General features: G+C 47.4%; 1 protein-coding gene across 1 annotated transcript in view; it reads left to right on the top strand.

Moving 5' to 3' along the window:
* ALG9 (ALG9 alpha-1,2-mannosyltransferase) overlaps positions 1-13,912 on the top strand; it is a 38,398-nt gene extending 24,486 nt beyond the window's left edge. Inside the window, exons 14-15 of the mRNA XM_060787401.2 lie at positions 1,808-1,938; positions 9,604-13,912. Coding sequence (XP_060643384.2) covers positions 1,808-1,938; positions 9,604-9,730 — 258 coding nt within the window. The 3' untranslated portion in view covers positions 9,731-13,912. The remainder of the gene's footprint in view (positions 1-1,807; positions 1,939-9,603) is intronic.
* The last annotated feature ends 2,653 nt before the right edge of the window (positions 13,913-16,565 follow it).

Here is a 16,565-nt window from a genome sequence, read left to right as displayed (position 1 = left end):
CCATCGTGCCTCCGGTGTCATCAGTTGGGAGCCCCCCCTCCCCAGCACAAACCGCTGCTCTGAGGTCAGAGTGAAGAGAGGGGCCCGGAAGGCAGTTCCATGTTGTCTCCTGCACTTTGCTTATAATACAATACAATACAATACAATACAATACAATATTGATAATATTATAATGTAATACAATATATTACTAATAATAAAAAAATGATTTTATAATTATATATTTTATATTAAATGTAATATTACTAATATTACAGTATAATGTTATAGTACAATGTAATATATAATATTAATATTGTGCTATGATAATATAATATATTGTATTTACTTTTTAGTTATAAGCTGCTCTGAGTTCCTTTCAGGGTGAGAAGGGCGGCATATAAATGTCGTAAATAAATAAATAAATAAATTTCTAATAATAATAATAATGGGTTGTTGTAGGTTTTTTTGGGCTATAAGGCCATGTTCTAGAGGCATTCTTTCCTGATGTTTCACCTGCATCTATGGCAAGCATCCTCAGAGGTACCTCACTGGAGGATGCTTGCCATAGATGCAGGCGAAACGTCAGAAGAGAATGCCTTTCGAACATGGCCATATAGCCCGAAAAAACCTACAACAACCCAGTGATTCCAGCCATGAAAGCCTTTGACAATAATAATAATAATAATAATAATAATAATAATAATAATAACTTCTTTATTTTTATACCCCATCTCCCCTAAGAGACTTGGGGCGGCTTACAAAGGGACTAGCCCAAAGAACACAAAGTTAAAAACATAACACAGTAAGATAGCATCGAAACAAAACCAAATAAAAACATATCACAATAAAACATAACATCATAAAAACAGTACCATACAGAATGACAAGAGTGTTGAGTTCAGAGGACTCTGGGTTTGTGCAAATTCCTAGATAGAGCTAAGGAAAAGTGCAAAATTCAGAAAGGCAAGACTGGGGGATAATGTTCATGGCCTTAAAATGTCAGGATTGTAGAGCAGAGGGCCATGATAGGTAACTTTGGGCCTCCTCAGAGCTTGTGAGGTCTCTTGGAAACAAGGCAAGTGGGGTTTATATACCCGTGGAATGATGGCCAGGGTGGGAGAAAGAACGTTGGTCTGTTTGAGGCAGGTGTGAATGTTGCAATCGACAACCATGATTACAATTAAATAGCCTTGCAGCTTCAAAGCCTGGCTGCTTCCTGCCTAGGGTAATCCTTCGTTAGGAAGTATTAGCTGTCCCTGATTGTTTCATGTCTGGAATTCCCCTGTTCTTTGAGTGTTGTTCTTTATTTACTGTCCTGGTTTTGTTCTTTTAATATTGGTAGCCAGATTGTGTTCCTTTTCATGGCTTCCTCCATTCTGTTGACATTGTCCACATGTGGATTTCAATGGTTTCTCTGTGCAGTCTGACATGTTAGTTGTTAGAGTGGTCCAGCATTTCCATCTGCTCAAATAATATCCTGTGTCCAGCATATAAGGCTGCTGAAACTGAAGAGAGCTATCATAAGGTGTAATAGTTTGGACTAGGATCGGTGTTGGCCATAGAAACTCATTGAGCGACCCTGGGGAAGTCTCATTCTCTCAGCCTCAGAAGAAGGCAATAGTGGCCAACCTTTCTTAGCAAATTTTGTTGACAAAGCTCTTCAATAAGCTTTCCCAGGGTCACCATGAGTTGGAAACCTCTTGAAGGCACACAACAGCACAATTTTGAGGGCGGTTTTGTACCTGGAAAGAGGCAACCTGCACAGTGTGCCCATCCTCTCCAAAAGGAGAGGCAACCTGTCTCCAAATAACCTCTTTCCTTGCAGTTCGACATTTCCAAATGCCATTACCTGGTGGATTTAGACACTCTGACCGAAGCGCCCCGGGAGCCGAGGTACGCGGCTAACAAAGAGGAGTGGATGACGATCGCCTACAAGCCCTTCCTGGACAGTTCAAGGTATTTATTTACCGTGTCAGAAGCAAGTTGAGAGTACAGTTAAATGCATTTTTAAGAATTTGGCATTATACTAAATGTCCTTTGACCAGAAGCTGGCCACTTGCAGTGCCTCAAGTTGCTATAAGAAGGTCCTCCATTGTGAATGTGGCAGGGCTCAGGTTGTAGTACGTGGTCCATGGCTTGCTCTTCTCCACACTTGCATGTCATAGACTCCACTTTGTAGCCCTTTTGGACTTAAGCGGCTGAGGGGGGAAAGGAAGAAGCCTGAGGCTGTTAGGAATAGTGGGAGTTGCAACTGTCTCCCCCTTTGCCCTTAGTGTGTCCTAAGGGTCCAGTGTGATCCCTAAAGCTGCTGGTTCCGGTCCAGTGTATCTGTCCGAACGTATCTCCCTCCCCCATCCCGGAATTTGAGATCATCTGCTCTCGACCCCACCGCTATCACAAATGAGGCTGGTGGGGATGAGGAGCAGGGCCTTCTCAGTGGTGGCCCCCCACCTGTGGAACTCACTCCTGGGGGAAATCAGGGCATCTACATCCCTCCTTGCCTTCAGGAGGAAGGTGAAGACGTGGCTATGGGACCAGGCCTTTGGGCATCCTGACAATTAGATATGGAAACCAGATGGATAGGACCAATAATGTGTGGTAGTAGAACCTAAACTATGAGTCTGTTAAACGCTGACCAGCAATGAGGTTTGTATTGCTTTTATTGTTTTTATTGCTTTTATTGCGGGTTTTATTGCTTTTATTGCGGGTTTTATGGTTGTTTTATCGATAATAATTATTGCTTATGTTAATTGTTATCACTGCTATAATTGCTGTCGTTAACTGATGTTGTGTTTTTGTTGTCATGTAATGCGGGCATTGAACCGTGCCTTGCTTGTGTAAGCCGCCCTGAGTCCCCCCCGGGGTGAGAAGGGCGGGGTATAAGCGACCGTAATAAATAATAAATAAATAAGTCCAAAACACCTGGAGGACCCATATTTGCACATGTCTGGCTTAGGTGAAAGAGCCGTGGAGAGCCTGTAGCAACTCCATTCTCAGTCCCTTTCCATTTCCCCCTTGGCAGCCTCAGTCCTATTCCTTTTCCCCCTTGGCAGCCTCAGTCCCTTTCCTTTTCTCTCTCGGCAGCCTCAGTCCCTTTCCTTTTCTCTCTCGGCAGCCTCAGTCCCTTTCCTTTTCTCTCTCAGCAGCCTCAGTCCCTTTCCTTTCCCCCCTCGGCAGCCTCAGTCCCTTTCCTTTTCTCTCTCGGCAGCCTCAGTCCCTTTCCTTTTCTCTCTCAGCAGCCTCAGTCCCTTTCCTTTTCTCTCTCGGCAGCCTCAGTCCCTTTCCTTTTCTCTCTCGGCAGCCTCAGTCCCTTTCCTTTTCTCTCTCGGCAGCCTCAGTCCCTTTCCTTTTCTCTCTCGGCAGCCTCAGTCCCTTTCCTTTTCTCTCTCGGCAGCCTAGGTCCCTTTCCTTTTCTCTCTCGGCAGCCTCAGTCCCTTTCCTTTCCCCCCTCGGCAGCCTCAGTCCCTTTCCTTTTCTCTCTCGGCAGCCTCAGTCCCTTTCCTTTTCTCTCTCAGCAGCCTCAGTCCCTTTCCTTTTCTCTCTCAGCAGCCTCAGTCCCTTTCCTTTTCTCTCTCAGCAGCCTCAGTCCCTTTCCTTTTCTCTCTCGGCAGCCTCAGTCCCTTTCCTTTTCTCTCTCAGCAGCCTCAGTCCCTTTCCTTTTCTCTCTCGGCAGCCTCAGTCCCTTTCCTTTTCTCTCTCAGCAGCCTCAGTCCCTTTCCTTTTCTCTCTCGGCAGCCTCAGTCCCTTTCCTTTTCTCTCTCGGCAGCCTCAGTCCCTTTCCTTTTCTCTCTCAGCAGCCTCAGTCCCTTTCCTTTTCTCTCTCGGCAGCCTCAGTCCCTTTCCTTTTCTCTCAGCAGCCTCAGTCCCTTTCCTTTTCTCTCTCAGCAGCCTCAGTCCCTTTCCTTTCCCCCCTCGGCAGCCTCAGTCCCTTTCCTTTTCTCTCTCAGCAGCCTCAGTCCCTTTCCTTTTCTCTCTCGGCAGCCTCAGTCCCTTTCCTTTTCTCTCTCGGCAGCCTCAGTCCCTTTCCTTTTCTCTCTCGGCAGCCTCAGTCCCTTTCCTTTTCTCTCTCGGCAGCCTAGGTCCCTTTCCTTTTCTCTCTCGGCAGCCTCAGTCCCTTTCCTTTCCCCCCTCGGCAGCCTCAGTCCCTTTCCTTTTCTCTCTCGGCAGCCTCAGTCCCTTTCCTTTTCTCTCTCAGCAGCCTCAGTCCCTTTCCTTTTCTCTCTCAGCAGCCTCAGTCCCTTTCCTTTTCTCTCTCAGCAGCCTCAGTCCCTTTCCTTTTCTCTCTCGGCAGCCTCAGTCCCTTTCCTTTTCTCTCTCAGCAGCCTCAGTCCCTTTCCTTTTCTCTCTCGGCAGCCTCAGTCCCTTTCCTTTTCTCTCTCAGCAGCCTCAGTCCCTTTCCTTTTCTCTCTCGGCAGCCTCAGTCCCTTTCCTTTTCTCTCTCGGCAGCCTCAGTCCCTTTCCTTTTCTCTCTCAGCAGCCTCAGTCCCTTTCCTTTTCTCTCTCGGCAGCCTCAGTCCCTTTCCTTTTCTCTCAGCAGCCTCAGTCCCTTTCCTTTTCTCTCTCGGCAGCCTCAGTCCCTTTCCTTTCCCCCCTCGGCAGCCTCAGTCCCTTTCCTTTTCCCCCTCGGCAGCCTCAGTCCCTTTCCTTTTCCCCCTCGGCAGCCTCAGTCCCTTTCCTTTTCTCTCTCGGCAGCCTCAGTCCCTTTCCTTTTCTCTCTCAGCAGCCTCAGTCCCTTTCCTTTTCTCTCTCGGCAGCCTCAGTCCCTTTCCTTTTCCCCCTCGGCAGCCTCAGTCCCTTTCCTTTTCTCTCTCGGCAGCCTCAGTCCCTTTCTTTTCCCCCCTCGGCAGCCTCAGTCCCTTTGGTGGGGGTTGAAGTCCAAAATACCTGGAGTACCCATGCTTACATATGTCTGGCTTAGGTGAAAAAGCCGTGGAGAACCAGTAGCAACTCCATTCTTGCTCTGTTCCTCTTTTTCCCAAAAGTGTGAGCCATGCACATGAGGAAACTGATTCCCGATGCCCGGAAGATCCTCAAATCCCTTTGGGTCTCGATCTGCCTTCCCTTTGCCTTGTGTCCCCAATTCCCCTCCACCTGTATCCCAGATTTTTGTGTCTGGGGTATTCATTAGTGCTCCCTGTGATCTACTTCTCAACGGTGTCTGGCTCATCAAAAGAGCTGTTTGCCTCCGCCTGGCTTCCCCAGCAGCACTCCCCCACAAAGTATTGAAAAATGCTTTTAAAAAGGAAGAGAGAGAGAGCAGCGATTGAGAATTGTTACCTTTTTTTTTCAAAATGTATATGTAATTGCTGAGTGTGTGGGCAGATGGGAAGCGGCGCTGCGAGAATTTCCCCGAAGAGGGTGATGGCAGCAGGGAAAGAGGGGGAAACATATGTGTTCCTAAGTCAACCAGGATGGTCATCTCAGACGCAGCAAAGGCCGCTGTGTCCATGATCCCACCATTACAAGGCTTTGAAGAGTCCCATTATTTCTACACAGCTTTTGCAAAATTCATTCTGGGCAAGCAGAGTGATGATTCTGTTCCATGTTATTTGGATCGCAGGCTCATCATATCCTCCTGATAAGGATGCAGTGAACCAAAATGGAAAGCTCTCCATACTTAAGGGTGCCCAAAGTTTGGAGCTCACTCTCTGTGTGTTCAGAGGAATTTCCGAAGCCCTCGGAACAAAGGTTCTGGGTGCCAAACATGCTGAAATATTGCTACGACTAGACCCAAGCTGGAGCACACATGCATAGATGCAACCTTTTGGTAGAGATCTATGGCTATGGGGAGGTTCATAGCAAAGAGAATGGATTGGAATAAGTGGAGGGAGAAGCAGAAGGCAGGAGTCACGGGGAAAACTGAATTATATCGGCTTCTATGGCAGCAGCAGCTTTTGCCCCAAGCATAGGGACTCCAATTAGAGCAATGAGACGGGGATGTGGGGAAAGAACCTCCAAATTGATTATTTTCAGATACTGAGATCTGACAGAGGAAGGCATTGGACAGCAGCTCTTTTTCTCCCATCCAAGCTGACCTCAACCCTGATGCAGCTGTCTCTCCCTTTGTCCTTAGTGTGTCCTAAGGGTCCAGTGCAATTCCTAAAGCTGCCGGCAGCCTCTGATGTGCTTCGTTCATTTCCATACCGACTGTGCACAACAAAGAGACATAAAATTATGTGCTCTAAATTAGTTGTGTTACTGCTTGGACAAACTTGGGTCTTCCAGGTGTTTTGGACTTCAACTCCCACCATTCCTAAAAAGCCTCAGTCCCTTTTCTTTCCCCCTTCGGCAGACTCAGTCCCTTTCCTTTTCTCCCTCAACAGCCTCAGGCTCTTTCCTTTCCCCCCTTGACAGCCTCAGTCCCTTTCCTTTTCCCCCTCGGTAGCCTCAGTCCCTTTCCTTTTCTCCTTCGACAGCCTCAGTACCTTTCCTTTCCCCCCTTGACAGCCTTAGTACCTTTCCTTTCCCCCCTTGACAGCCTCAGTCCCTTTCCTTTTCCCCCTCGGTAGCCTCAGTCCCTTTCCTTTCCCCTCTTGACAGCCTCAGTACCTTTCCTTTCCCCCCTTGACAGCCTCAGTCCCTTTCCTTTTCCCCCTCGGTAGCCTCAGTCCCTTTCCTTTTCTCCCTCGACAGCCTCAGTCCCTTTCCTTTCCCCCCTTGACAGCCTTAGTACCTTTCCTTTCCCCCCTTGACAGCCTCAGTACCTTTCCTTTTCCCCCTCGGTAGCCTCAGTCCCTTTCCTTTCCCCTCTTGACAGCCTCAGTACCTTTCCTTTCCCCCCTTGACAGCCTCAGTACCTTTCCTTTCCCCCCTTGACAGCCTCAGTCCCTTTCCTTTTCCCCCTCGGTAGCCTCAGTCCCTTTCCTTTCCCCCCTCGACAGCCTCAGTCCCTTTCCTTTCCCCCCTTGACAGCCTCAGTACCTTTCCTTTCCCCCCTCGACAGCCTCAGACTCTTTCCTTTCCCCCCTCGGCAGGCTCAGGCTCTTTCCTTTCCCCCCTCAGCCGCTTAAGTGGAAGAGGGGAAAAAGAAAGGGGCCCGAGGCTGTTAGGAATGGTAGGAGTTGAAGTCCAAAACACCTGGAGGGCCAGAGTTTGCACATACCTGCTCTAGAGTGACAGCAAGGGCTCAAACACGCTCTGACCTTGCTGGATGCATTTGAGCTGGCGGAACCAGAGGCTTCTGGGATGCGGCGCATTCCTCCCATTGACGTCAGCGAACACCGCAGCAACTCTCCCTCGGCTCTGATAAGCGGTGCCGTTAATTGAATTAGAGAGCACTCAGAGCCATCCGCTAATTACGCCACTCAGGTGGCGCCTTTGTCTGGGCCCATTGGTTTCCGCATCGGCGGAGGCCGTCGGGTTTAGGAGGGGAGGAAGGAACGGACTCCCTGATGGGATGGATAGGAATAGCACTGGTGAGGAAGGGGCCCCTCTTTCCATTTCAGGTGTATCACACGATTTGTATTTTTTACTTGAGAAAATAAGGGACGCACAACTCCGTACTAAAGAGGCGAAGCATCAATTCCTGAGTATACCAAAGCTATCTAGTAGTAGAGGCACTGGGGGAAGGCAGGCTCTTGCAGGACAAGATTTTTGAGTGTTTTCGTTCCTGATACTTGATTTCTCCTTCAATATACTCTTTCTAAGAGACGGCGCAAAAGTCTATCTATTAAAGTGATGGTAGTACTGCTTGATATCAAAGCTATCTAATGGTAGAAGCACCGAGGGAAGGCTGTCAGAAATATTAAAAATTAAATAGGTATTTTTTATTACAAAAATGTGAGTCAAGCACTGAAAGAATGAGTAGGTTGAAGCCTGTTAGAGTCAGTGGGCCAAAGCTAGTGTCGTCCTGAGGGGAGTGAGTAGGCCGAAGCTTGTTAGAGTCAGTGGGCCAAAGCTAATGTCATCCTGAGGAGAGTGAGTAGGCCAAGCCTGCTAGAGTCAGTGAGCCAAAGCTGGTGTTGTCCTGAGGAGAGTGAGAGGTTGAAGACTGTTAGAGTCAATGGGCCAAAGCTAATGTTGTCCCAAGGAGGGTGAGTAGCTCAAAGCCTGTTAAGAGTCAGTGGGCCAAAGCTAGTGTCCTTCTGAGGAGAGTGAGAAGGCCGAAGCCTGTTAGAGTCATTGGCCAAAGCTAATGTCGTCCTGAGGAGAATGAGTAGGCCAAAGCCTGTTAGAGTCATTGGCCAAAAGCTAGTGTCGTCATGAGGAGAGTGAGTAGGCCGAATGTTAGAGTCAGTGGGCCAAAGCTAGTGTCGTCCTGAGGAGAGTGAGTAGGCCGAATGTTAGAGTCAGTGGGCCAAAGCTAGTGTCGTCCTGAGGAGAGTGAGTAAGCCGAATGTTAGAGTCAGTGGGCCAAAGCTAGTGTCGTCCTGAGGAGAGTGAGTAGGCCGAATGTTAGAGTCAGTGGGCCAAAGCTAGTGTCGTCCTGAGGAGAGTGAGTAGGCCGAATGTTAGAGTCAGTGGGCCAAAGCTAGTGTCGTCCTGAGGAGAGTGAGTAGGCCGAATGTTAGAGTCAGTGGGCCAAAGCTAGTGTCGTCCTGAGGAGAGTGAGTAGGCCGAATGTTAGAGTCAATGGACCAAAGCTAGTGTCATCCTGAGGAGAGTGAGTAGGCCGAATGTTAGAGTCAATGGACCAAAGCTAGTGTCGTCCTGAGGAGAGTGAGTAGGACGAAGCCTGTTAGAGCAATGGACCAAAGGTTGTGTCAACCTGAGGAGTGTGAGGTAAACCTCTGTGTGAGAGAAGCCTCGTGTGAGAGAGCTCCAGTGTGGAGGCTGCTGCGTGTAGAGCTACTACGCATTTGTTTGTTTGTGTTATGGAAACCTTGTAAATAGTTGTAAATAGAGCAACCATATTATTGTAAATAGTGCAACCATATTATCTTACTACAAAGGAAAGCCTCCTATGGAAGAGATCACATTGGTCTGTGGGTTTTTCTTCTTTTGATCACTTTGAGCTACTAGTGTTGGGTCACGCTGCTGCTGCTAAGTTCTTCTGGCGTACATTTATGGGGAGGGTCTTTCGTTAATAAGCCCACTCACCCAACAGGCATTTCTCCTCCTCTCTGCTCCTGCTTGGAGATGCACATCTCAAACTGCATTCTATGTATGTATGTATTTATTTATTTATTTATCATGTTATCAACAACCATACCATTGTATTACAGATTAAAAAACACAAATTTTGCAAACTTGGTAGTTGATTAAATGTCCTTTGACCAGTATCTGTCCACTTGGAGTGTCTCTGGTGTTGCTGCAAGGAGGTCCTCCATTGTGCATGTGGCAGGGCTCAGGGTGCATTGCAGCAAGTGGTCTGTGGTTTGCTCTTCTCCGTACTCGCATGTCGTGGATTCCACTTTGTAGCCCCACTTCTTAACATTGGCTCTGCATCTCATGGTGCCAGAGCATAGTGTGTTCAGCACCTTCCAAGTCGCCCAGGCTTCTGTGTGCCCAGGGGGGAGTCTCTCATTTGGTATCAGCCATTGATTGAGGTTCTGGGTTAGAGCCTGCCACTTTTGGACTCTTGCTTGCTGAGGTGTTCCAGCGAGTGTCTCTGTGAGGTCATTTCTGCTGAACCTATGCTTGCATTTTTTACTTTTTGTGAACCCTTTTTCACTCTCGCAGGTCTTCGAAGCTGTTCCGGGCCTTCTACGTCCCCTTTCTCTCCGACCAGCACACCACCTTCGTGAACTACACCATCCTCAAGCCCCGGCGATTGAAGCAAGGCAGGAAAAAGGCCGGCGGTGGCTAGAGCCTGGAAAAAAGAGAGCCAGTGAACAAACGAGACTGGCATCTACTTCAGGTTTCTTTCTGCTCACCTTCCTTTTTGTCCAGAGCGACCTGGGGCTGTCAGGAAGAGAGACAACAACCACAGTTGTGAAGGGTCCCCATTGTTGGATGGGAACCAGCAGTTTCTCAAGTCGCTCCTGACATGAAAAAAATGGTGGGATGGCTGGATGGGTGGTCTGCAGAGATATCAAGGGTGGGTCGGGTTTAATAAAACTATTCCGAACTCTCTCCTGGGATTATACAGGAGACTATCCTTGTTGGATAGTCAACAGAAGACTTGCCTTGAGGGAAAGGACTGCTGATAAGGCAGAAGGCATCTCTGCAGCTTCCTCCTTTTCCTCCTCCTCTGTTAAGGCTCTTCCTGCCTACCTTGGAAGGGATGGGTGCATTTGTTTGTGTTCTCTTTCCCTAAATTATTTCCCTTCGAGAGGGAGGACCGCAGCATCAGTGCCGGAAGGAGCTCCCCAGCGGGAAAAAGGCTCTCCAGGTCTCAAAGCAAACTGACTTGCACTTTTTAGAAAATGTGACCCAGTGAATGGAGAGAGAAAACATTTTCCCAAGACTTCTGTCATCTTTGTCGTCAGTTCTTACCAAAACGCGAAGGGGATATTTCGTTGTAAATAGGTATTGTTTTATTTTTGTACTCCTCTCTGCAGTCTGGGTTTATTTGGGAAACAACCTGACATTGGGTTGCTGTGAGTTTTCCGGCTGTCTGGCCATGTTCCATAAGCATTTTCTCCTGACGTTTCGCCCACATCTATATAAATAAAAATGTAATGTTCGTTTGTGGTATTCACAGAACTCAAAAACCACTGGACGAATTGACACCAAATTTGGACACAAGACGCCTCTCAGGCCAACGAGTGACAACCCTAACAACCCAATATATGTCCTTCACTCCAAATAATTGATTTTGTCATTTGGGAGTTGTAGTTGCTGGGATTTATAGTTCACCTACAATCAAAGAGCATTCTGAACCCCACCAATGATGGAATTGAACCAAACTTATTTATTATTTATTTATTTATTTATGACATTTATATGCCGCCCTTCTCACCCCGAAGGGGACTCAGAGCAGCTTACAAGATATATATATACATACAATATATTATTAACATAGTACAATATCAGTTTTAAATATTGCTATATTGCACGATATCAATTATACTGTAATATTATTAGTAATATTACATGTAATATAAATATATAATTATAATATATTATTATTATTAGTATTATATTGCATTACATTACAATATTATAAATATTATATGTATACACAATATATTATGTATTATATTATAACATATTATTAGAATAGCACAGGAGACAAGGTTGATATGTCCCCTGGCCCCCCTTTCTTCACTCCGGCCCAGAGCAGCAGTTGGTGCTGTGCTGAGGGGAGGGGTCCCCAACGGATGGCAAATGCAGGAGACAAGATGGTGCTGTCCCCTAGCCTCCCCTCTCTTCGCTCTGGCTCAGAGCGGCCGTTGGTGCTGGGGGCACACAGTTGAACTTGGCACACAGTTCTCCCATGACCAACAGAAAATACTGGAAGGTATTTTTTTGGTGGGCAGTGCCCTTTGGTTTTGGAGTTGTAGTTCACCTACATACAGAGATCAGTGTGGACTCAAACAACGATAGATCTGGACCAAGCTCTACAAGAATACTCAATATCCCCAAATGTGAACAGTGGTGGAGTTTGGGGAAAATAGAATCTTGACATTTGGGAGTTGTAGTTGCTGGGATTTGTAGTTCACCTACAATCACAGAGCATTCTGAACCCCACCAATGCAAGAATTGGGCCAAACCTCCCACACAGAACCCCCATGTGGGCCACAGCAACGTGTGGCAGGGCACAGCTAGTCCAGCAATAAAATCAAAACATAATTCAACAATAAAATAAAAAAAATTAACAATAAACCGCAACAATGGCAAGCATCCTCAGAGGTTGATAGGTCTGTCCGTTTGTGGTATTCACAGAACTCAAAAACCACTGGACGAATGGACACCAAATTTGGACACAAGACACCTAACAACCCAATGTATGTCCTTGGTTTTGTCATTTGGGAGTTGTAGTTGCTGGGATTTATAGTTCACCTACAGTCAAAGAGCATTCTGAACCCCGCCAACGATGGAATCGAACCAAACTTGGCACACAGTTCTTCCATGACCAACAGAAAATACTGGAAGGTTTTTTTTGGTGGGCAGTGTCCTTTGGTTTTGGAGTTGTAGTTCACCTACATACAGAGATCAGTGTGGATTCAAAACAACGATGGGTCTGGACCAAACTCTACAAGAATACTCAATATGCCCAAATGTGAACAGTAGTGGAGTTTGGGGAAAATAGAATCTTGACATTTGGGAGTTGTAGTTGCTGGGATTTGTAGTTCACCTATAATCACAGAGCATTCTGAACTCCACCAACGCTAGAATTGGGCCAAACCTCCCACACAGAACCCACATGTGGGCCACAGCAACGCGTGGCACGGGACAACATAATACAGCAACAAAATCAAAACATAATACAACAATAAAATCAAAACATTAACAACAAACAGCAACAATGGCAAGCATCCTCTGAGGTTGATGGGTCTGTTGGAAACTAGGAAAATGGGGTTTATATACCTGTGGAGGCAAAAAAAACATTCAAAAAGCAGAGGAATACCAGACAAGAATCAGTTAGGACCAGCTAACACTTCCTAACAAAGGATTCCCCCAGGCAGCAACCAGCCATTCTTTGAAGCTGCATGGCCATTAAATGTTAATCAAGGTGCCAATTGCAACATTCACACTTGCCTCAAACAGACAAGAGTTCTTTCTCCCACCCTGGACATTATTCCACAGGTATATAAAGCCCACTTGCCTTGTTTCGAATAGACCTCATAATCTCTGCAGATGACTGCCATACATGTGGACAAAAAGTCAGGAGAGAATGCTGCCAGAACATGGCCCGACAGCCCAGAAAACACCGCAACCCACTTTCTTTTTAACTTTCTCAAAGTTTCGTTCTTATAAAAGTTCACACTTATAAAATCCCATTCTCTTCACTTGGAAACTAGACAAGTGGGATTTATATACCTGTGGAATGATGTCCAGGGTGGGAGAAAGAACTCTTGTCTGCTTGAGGTAAGTGTGAAAGTTGCAGTCCTTGATTAGCATTTAATGGCCTTGCAGCTTCAAAGCCTGGCTGCTTCCTGCTTGGGGGAATCCTTTGTTTGGAAGTGTTAGATGGCCCTGATTGATTATTATCTGGAATTCCGCTGCTTTTGAAGCTGGAATGGCCTTCCAGCTTCAAAGACTGACTGGTTGCTGCCTGGGGGAATCCTTTGTTTGGAAGTGTTAGCTGGTCCTAACTGATTCTTGTCTGGTATTCCTTTGCTTTTTGAATTTTTTTTCCCTCCACAGGTATATAAACCCCATTTTCCTAGTTTCCAACAGACCCATCAACCTCTGAGGATGCTTGCCATTGTTGCGGTTTGTTGTTAATGTTTTGATTTTATTGTTGTATTATGTTTTGATTTTATTGCTGGACTAGCTGTCCCTTGCCAGATATATAAACCTCACTTGCCTAGTTTTCAAGACCACACAACCTCTGAGGATGCCTGTCATAGATGCAGGTGAAATGTCAGGAGAGAATGCTTCTGGAACATGGCCATACAGCTCAGAAAACTCACAGCAACCCAATGATTCCGGCCGTGAAAGCCTTCGACAGTCTGACATTGTAAAATACGGAGAAAGGAGAGTGCCTGGGGGAATCCTTTGTTTGGAGGTGTTAGATGGCCCTGATGGATTCTTGTCTGGATTTCCCCTGCTTTTTTAGTGTTTTGTTCTCTCTCACAGATATATAAACCCCACTTGCCTAGTTTCCAACAGACCTCACGACCTCTGAGGATGCCAGTCATAGATGCAGGCGAAATGTCAGGAGAGAATGCTTCTGGAACATGGCCATACAGCCCAGAAAACTCAATGATTCCGGCCGTGAAAGCCTTCAACAGTGTGACATTGTAAAAGAGGAAGAAAGGAGAGTTTTCTCTTCTACACAATACCCTCTTTTTGTGTTTTTTTACAGCACACCCTTCACTGTCTTGTTGTGTTCAGTCTGTACTTGATTAAAAGTGTGGCTTCGGCCTTTGCAAACACACTTTTCAAGGGGAAAGGGGTCGGGCCCTTCTCTCTCGCGGCTCCCTCTCCAGCTCCCTTTCATTGTCTGTGGACTCAGAAGGCAAGAGGGAAGCTGTTTGACGTCACGCAGGAGAACATGGAGCATCAAGTGCTTTATTTCGGGACGGGAGGCTGGCATTTGGAGTAGCCAAGGAAACTATTCTGTGCCATGTATGGAGAAAGAGAGAGAGAGAAAGGATATACAGCATTGCTCATCCTCCTCTCTCTCTGCGAGGAGCAGAGGAGGGGCTGAGTCAAGTCAGAAGAATACATTTTATGAATAGAAGGCATGGCTTTTTCCACTGAATGGAGGAGGAGGAATCATAGCACAGCCAAGTCTGGGTAGCAGCATCCTTCCCTGACTATTAGCATTCCTTGAAACTATTTCCCTCCTCTCCTTTCTCCCCTGCACTGGCCCCTTACTACTCGGAGCAACGTATTCATTCCTAGCCGTCTTTGGCCAACGTCCCACTTCTAAGCCATGGCGTTCTTCACTGGGCCTGGGTCACCATCACTTACTTTTCCGGTTGATGTGGAAGTGACTGACCCATTGCAGGGTTTTGAGCTTTTTGTGTGGTTTGTAAACCCTGAAGGCCAAGTTCTAGTTCAGGCATGGGCAAACTTGGGCCCTCAAGGAGTTTGGGACTTCAACTCCCACCATTCCTAACAGCCTCAGGCCCCTTCCTTTCCCCCCTCAGCCGCTTAAGCGGCTGAGGGGGAAAAGGAAAGGAACTGAGGCTGCTGAGGGGGAAAAGAAAAGGGACGGAGGCTGTTGAGGGAGGAAAGGAAAGAGACTGAAGCTCTTGAGGGTGAAAAGGAAAGGGACTGAGGCTGTAGAGGGTGAAAAGGAAAGGGACTGAGGCTGTAGAGGGGAAAAAGGAAAGGGACTGAGGCTGTTGAGGGGGGAAAGGAAAGGGACTGAGGCTACCGAGGGGGAAAAGGAAAAGGACTGAGGCTGTTGAGGGGGGGAAGGAAAGGGACTGAGGCTGCCGAGGGGGAAAAGAAAAGGGACTGAGGCTGTTGAGGGGGGAAAGGAAAGGGACTGAGGCTGCCAAGCGGGAAAATGAAAAGGACTGAGGCTGTTGAGGGGGGAAAGGAAAGGGACTGAGGCTGCCGAGGGGGGAAAGGAAAGAGATTGAGGCTGTTGAGGGAGGAAAGGAAAGGGATTGAGGCTGTTGAGGGGGGAAGGGAAAGGGACTGAGGCTGCCAAGCGGGAAAATGAAAAGGACTGAGGCTGTTGAGGAGGAAAAGGAAAGAGATTGAGGCTGCCGAGGGGGAAAAGGAAAGGGACTGAGACTGTTAGGAATGGTGGAAGTTGAAGTCCAAAACACCTGGAGGGCCCAAGTTTGCCCATGCCTGTTCTAATTGCTTTCCAAAGAGGAACCACACATTCTTCTTTGCTGTCCCTGTGAAATTGCACATATGCACCAAACAGCTTGTCAGAGCCAAATGAATGCATGGCTGAAGTAGACCCTGATCCATCTCTTTTGTCCAGAAGCAAACTGATGTTTCTTATCATCTCTACCTACCACCATTCCTAGGCTTTTCCTACACTATGGTGTTAATACAAGTGTTTGGCATGGGCAGGCTGGTCTCCATCTTGCCAAACTGTCTCCGTGAGATTGGCCATAGACATCTTCGTTCCAGAAATGGGAACAAATTGAATGTATTCATCCCAACCATAGGGCACAGGACCAGAAACTGGAAGCTATGAAAGTCTGGAAAAGGTTGAGGCTCTAGCTGGAGATGAGCAAATGAGCACGATGGTTGAATCATAGAATCATTGAGTTGGAAAAGACCTCATGGGCCATCCCTGCAAAGAAGCAGAAAGACCGCATTCAAAGCACCCCTGACAGATGGCCATCCAGCCTCTGTTTCAAAGCTTCCAAAGAAGGAGCCTCCACGACACGCTGGGGCAGAGAGTTCCACTGCTGAACAGATCTCACAGTGAGAAAGTTCAGGTGGAATCTCCTTTCCTGTAGTTTGAAGCCATTGTTCCATTGTGTCGTAGTCTACAGGGCAGCTCAAAACAAGCTTGCTCCCTCCTCCCTATGACTTCCCCTCATATCTTGATCCAAGGCCCTCATCATGTCTCCTCTCAGTCTTGTGTTCTGTGTCAATAGTGACAGACTGATGGGACTTGGCAGCCTTTTGAGCTTCTCCTCCGTAGGATATCTCTCTTGAGGCTATGCATGTGAATTTAATTCATCCGCTGGCAGTTTTAATCCCTTGCCTTTGCAGAGCAGAAATGCAGGAAGGCAGGTCGCTCCACAAGGACAGGAAGCTGCTCAGAGGGGTGTGCTTCAAGCGCAGTAAGAAGCAAAGCGCATCCCTCCACAATGGAAGGCTTGCCACGCAATGCTGAGGGAAACAATGCAGGCTCCTTGCAGAAGAGCATCTGCATTTGGGGGTCAGTGCCGCCCATCCATCTGCTCATGGCACAGGAGGAACCCGGCAGGCCTTTGGCCGTGTGCAGACGGGCGGCCGCAGCCTGGCGCTTCGAGAGTCACGACATCCCCGGCCGGTTTATGCAACGCCGCATGAATCACGCCGTCAACAAGCTCAGGGACTATTATTAGACCAGGAAACTGCTGCCTCAAGACAAGATTGGCTTATAAATATCAGTTATTTTT

The sequence above is a fragment of the Anolis sagrei genome, chromosome 7 (assembly GCF_037176765.1).
Source record: "Anolis sagrei isolate rAnoSag1 chromosome 7, rAnoSag1.mat, whole genome shotgun sequence".
NCBI lineage: Eukaryota > Metazoa > Chordata > Lepidosauria > Squamata > Dactyloidae > Anolis > Anolis sagrei.
The sequence above is the reverse complement of the archived record's forward strand: the minus strand, read 5'-3'. Positions and strand labels throughout refer to the sequence as shown.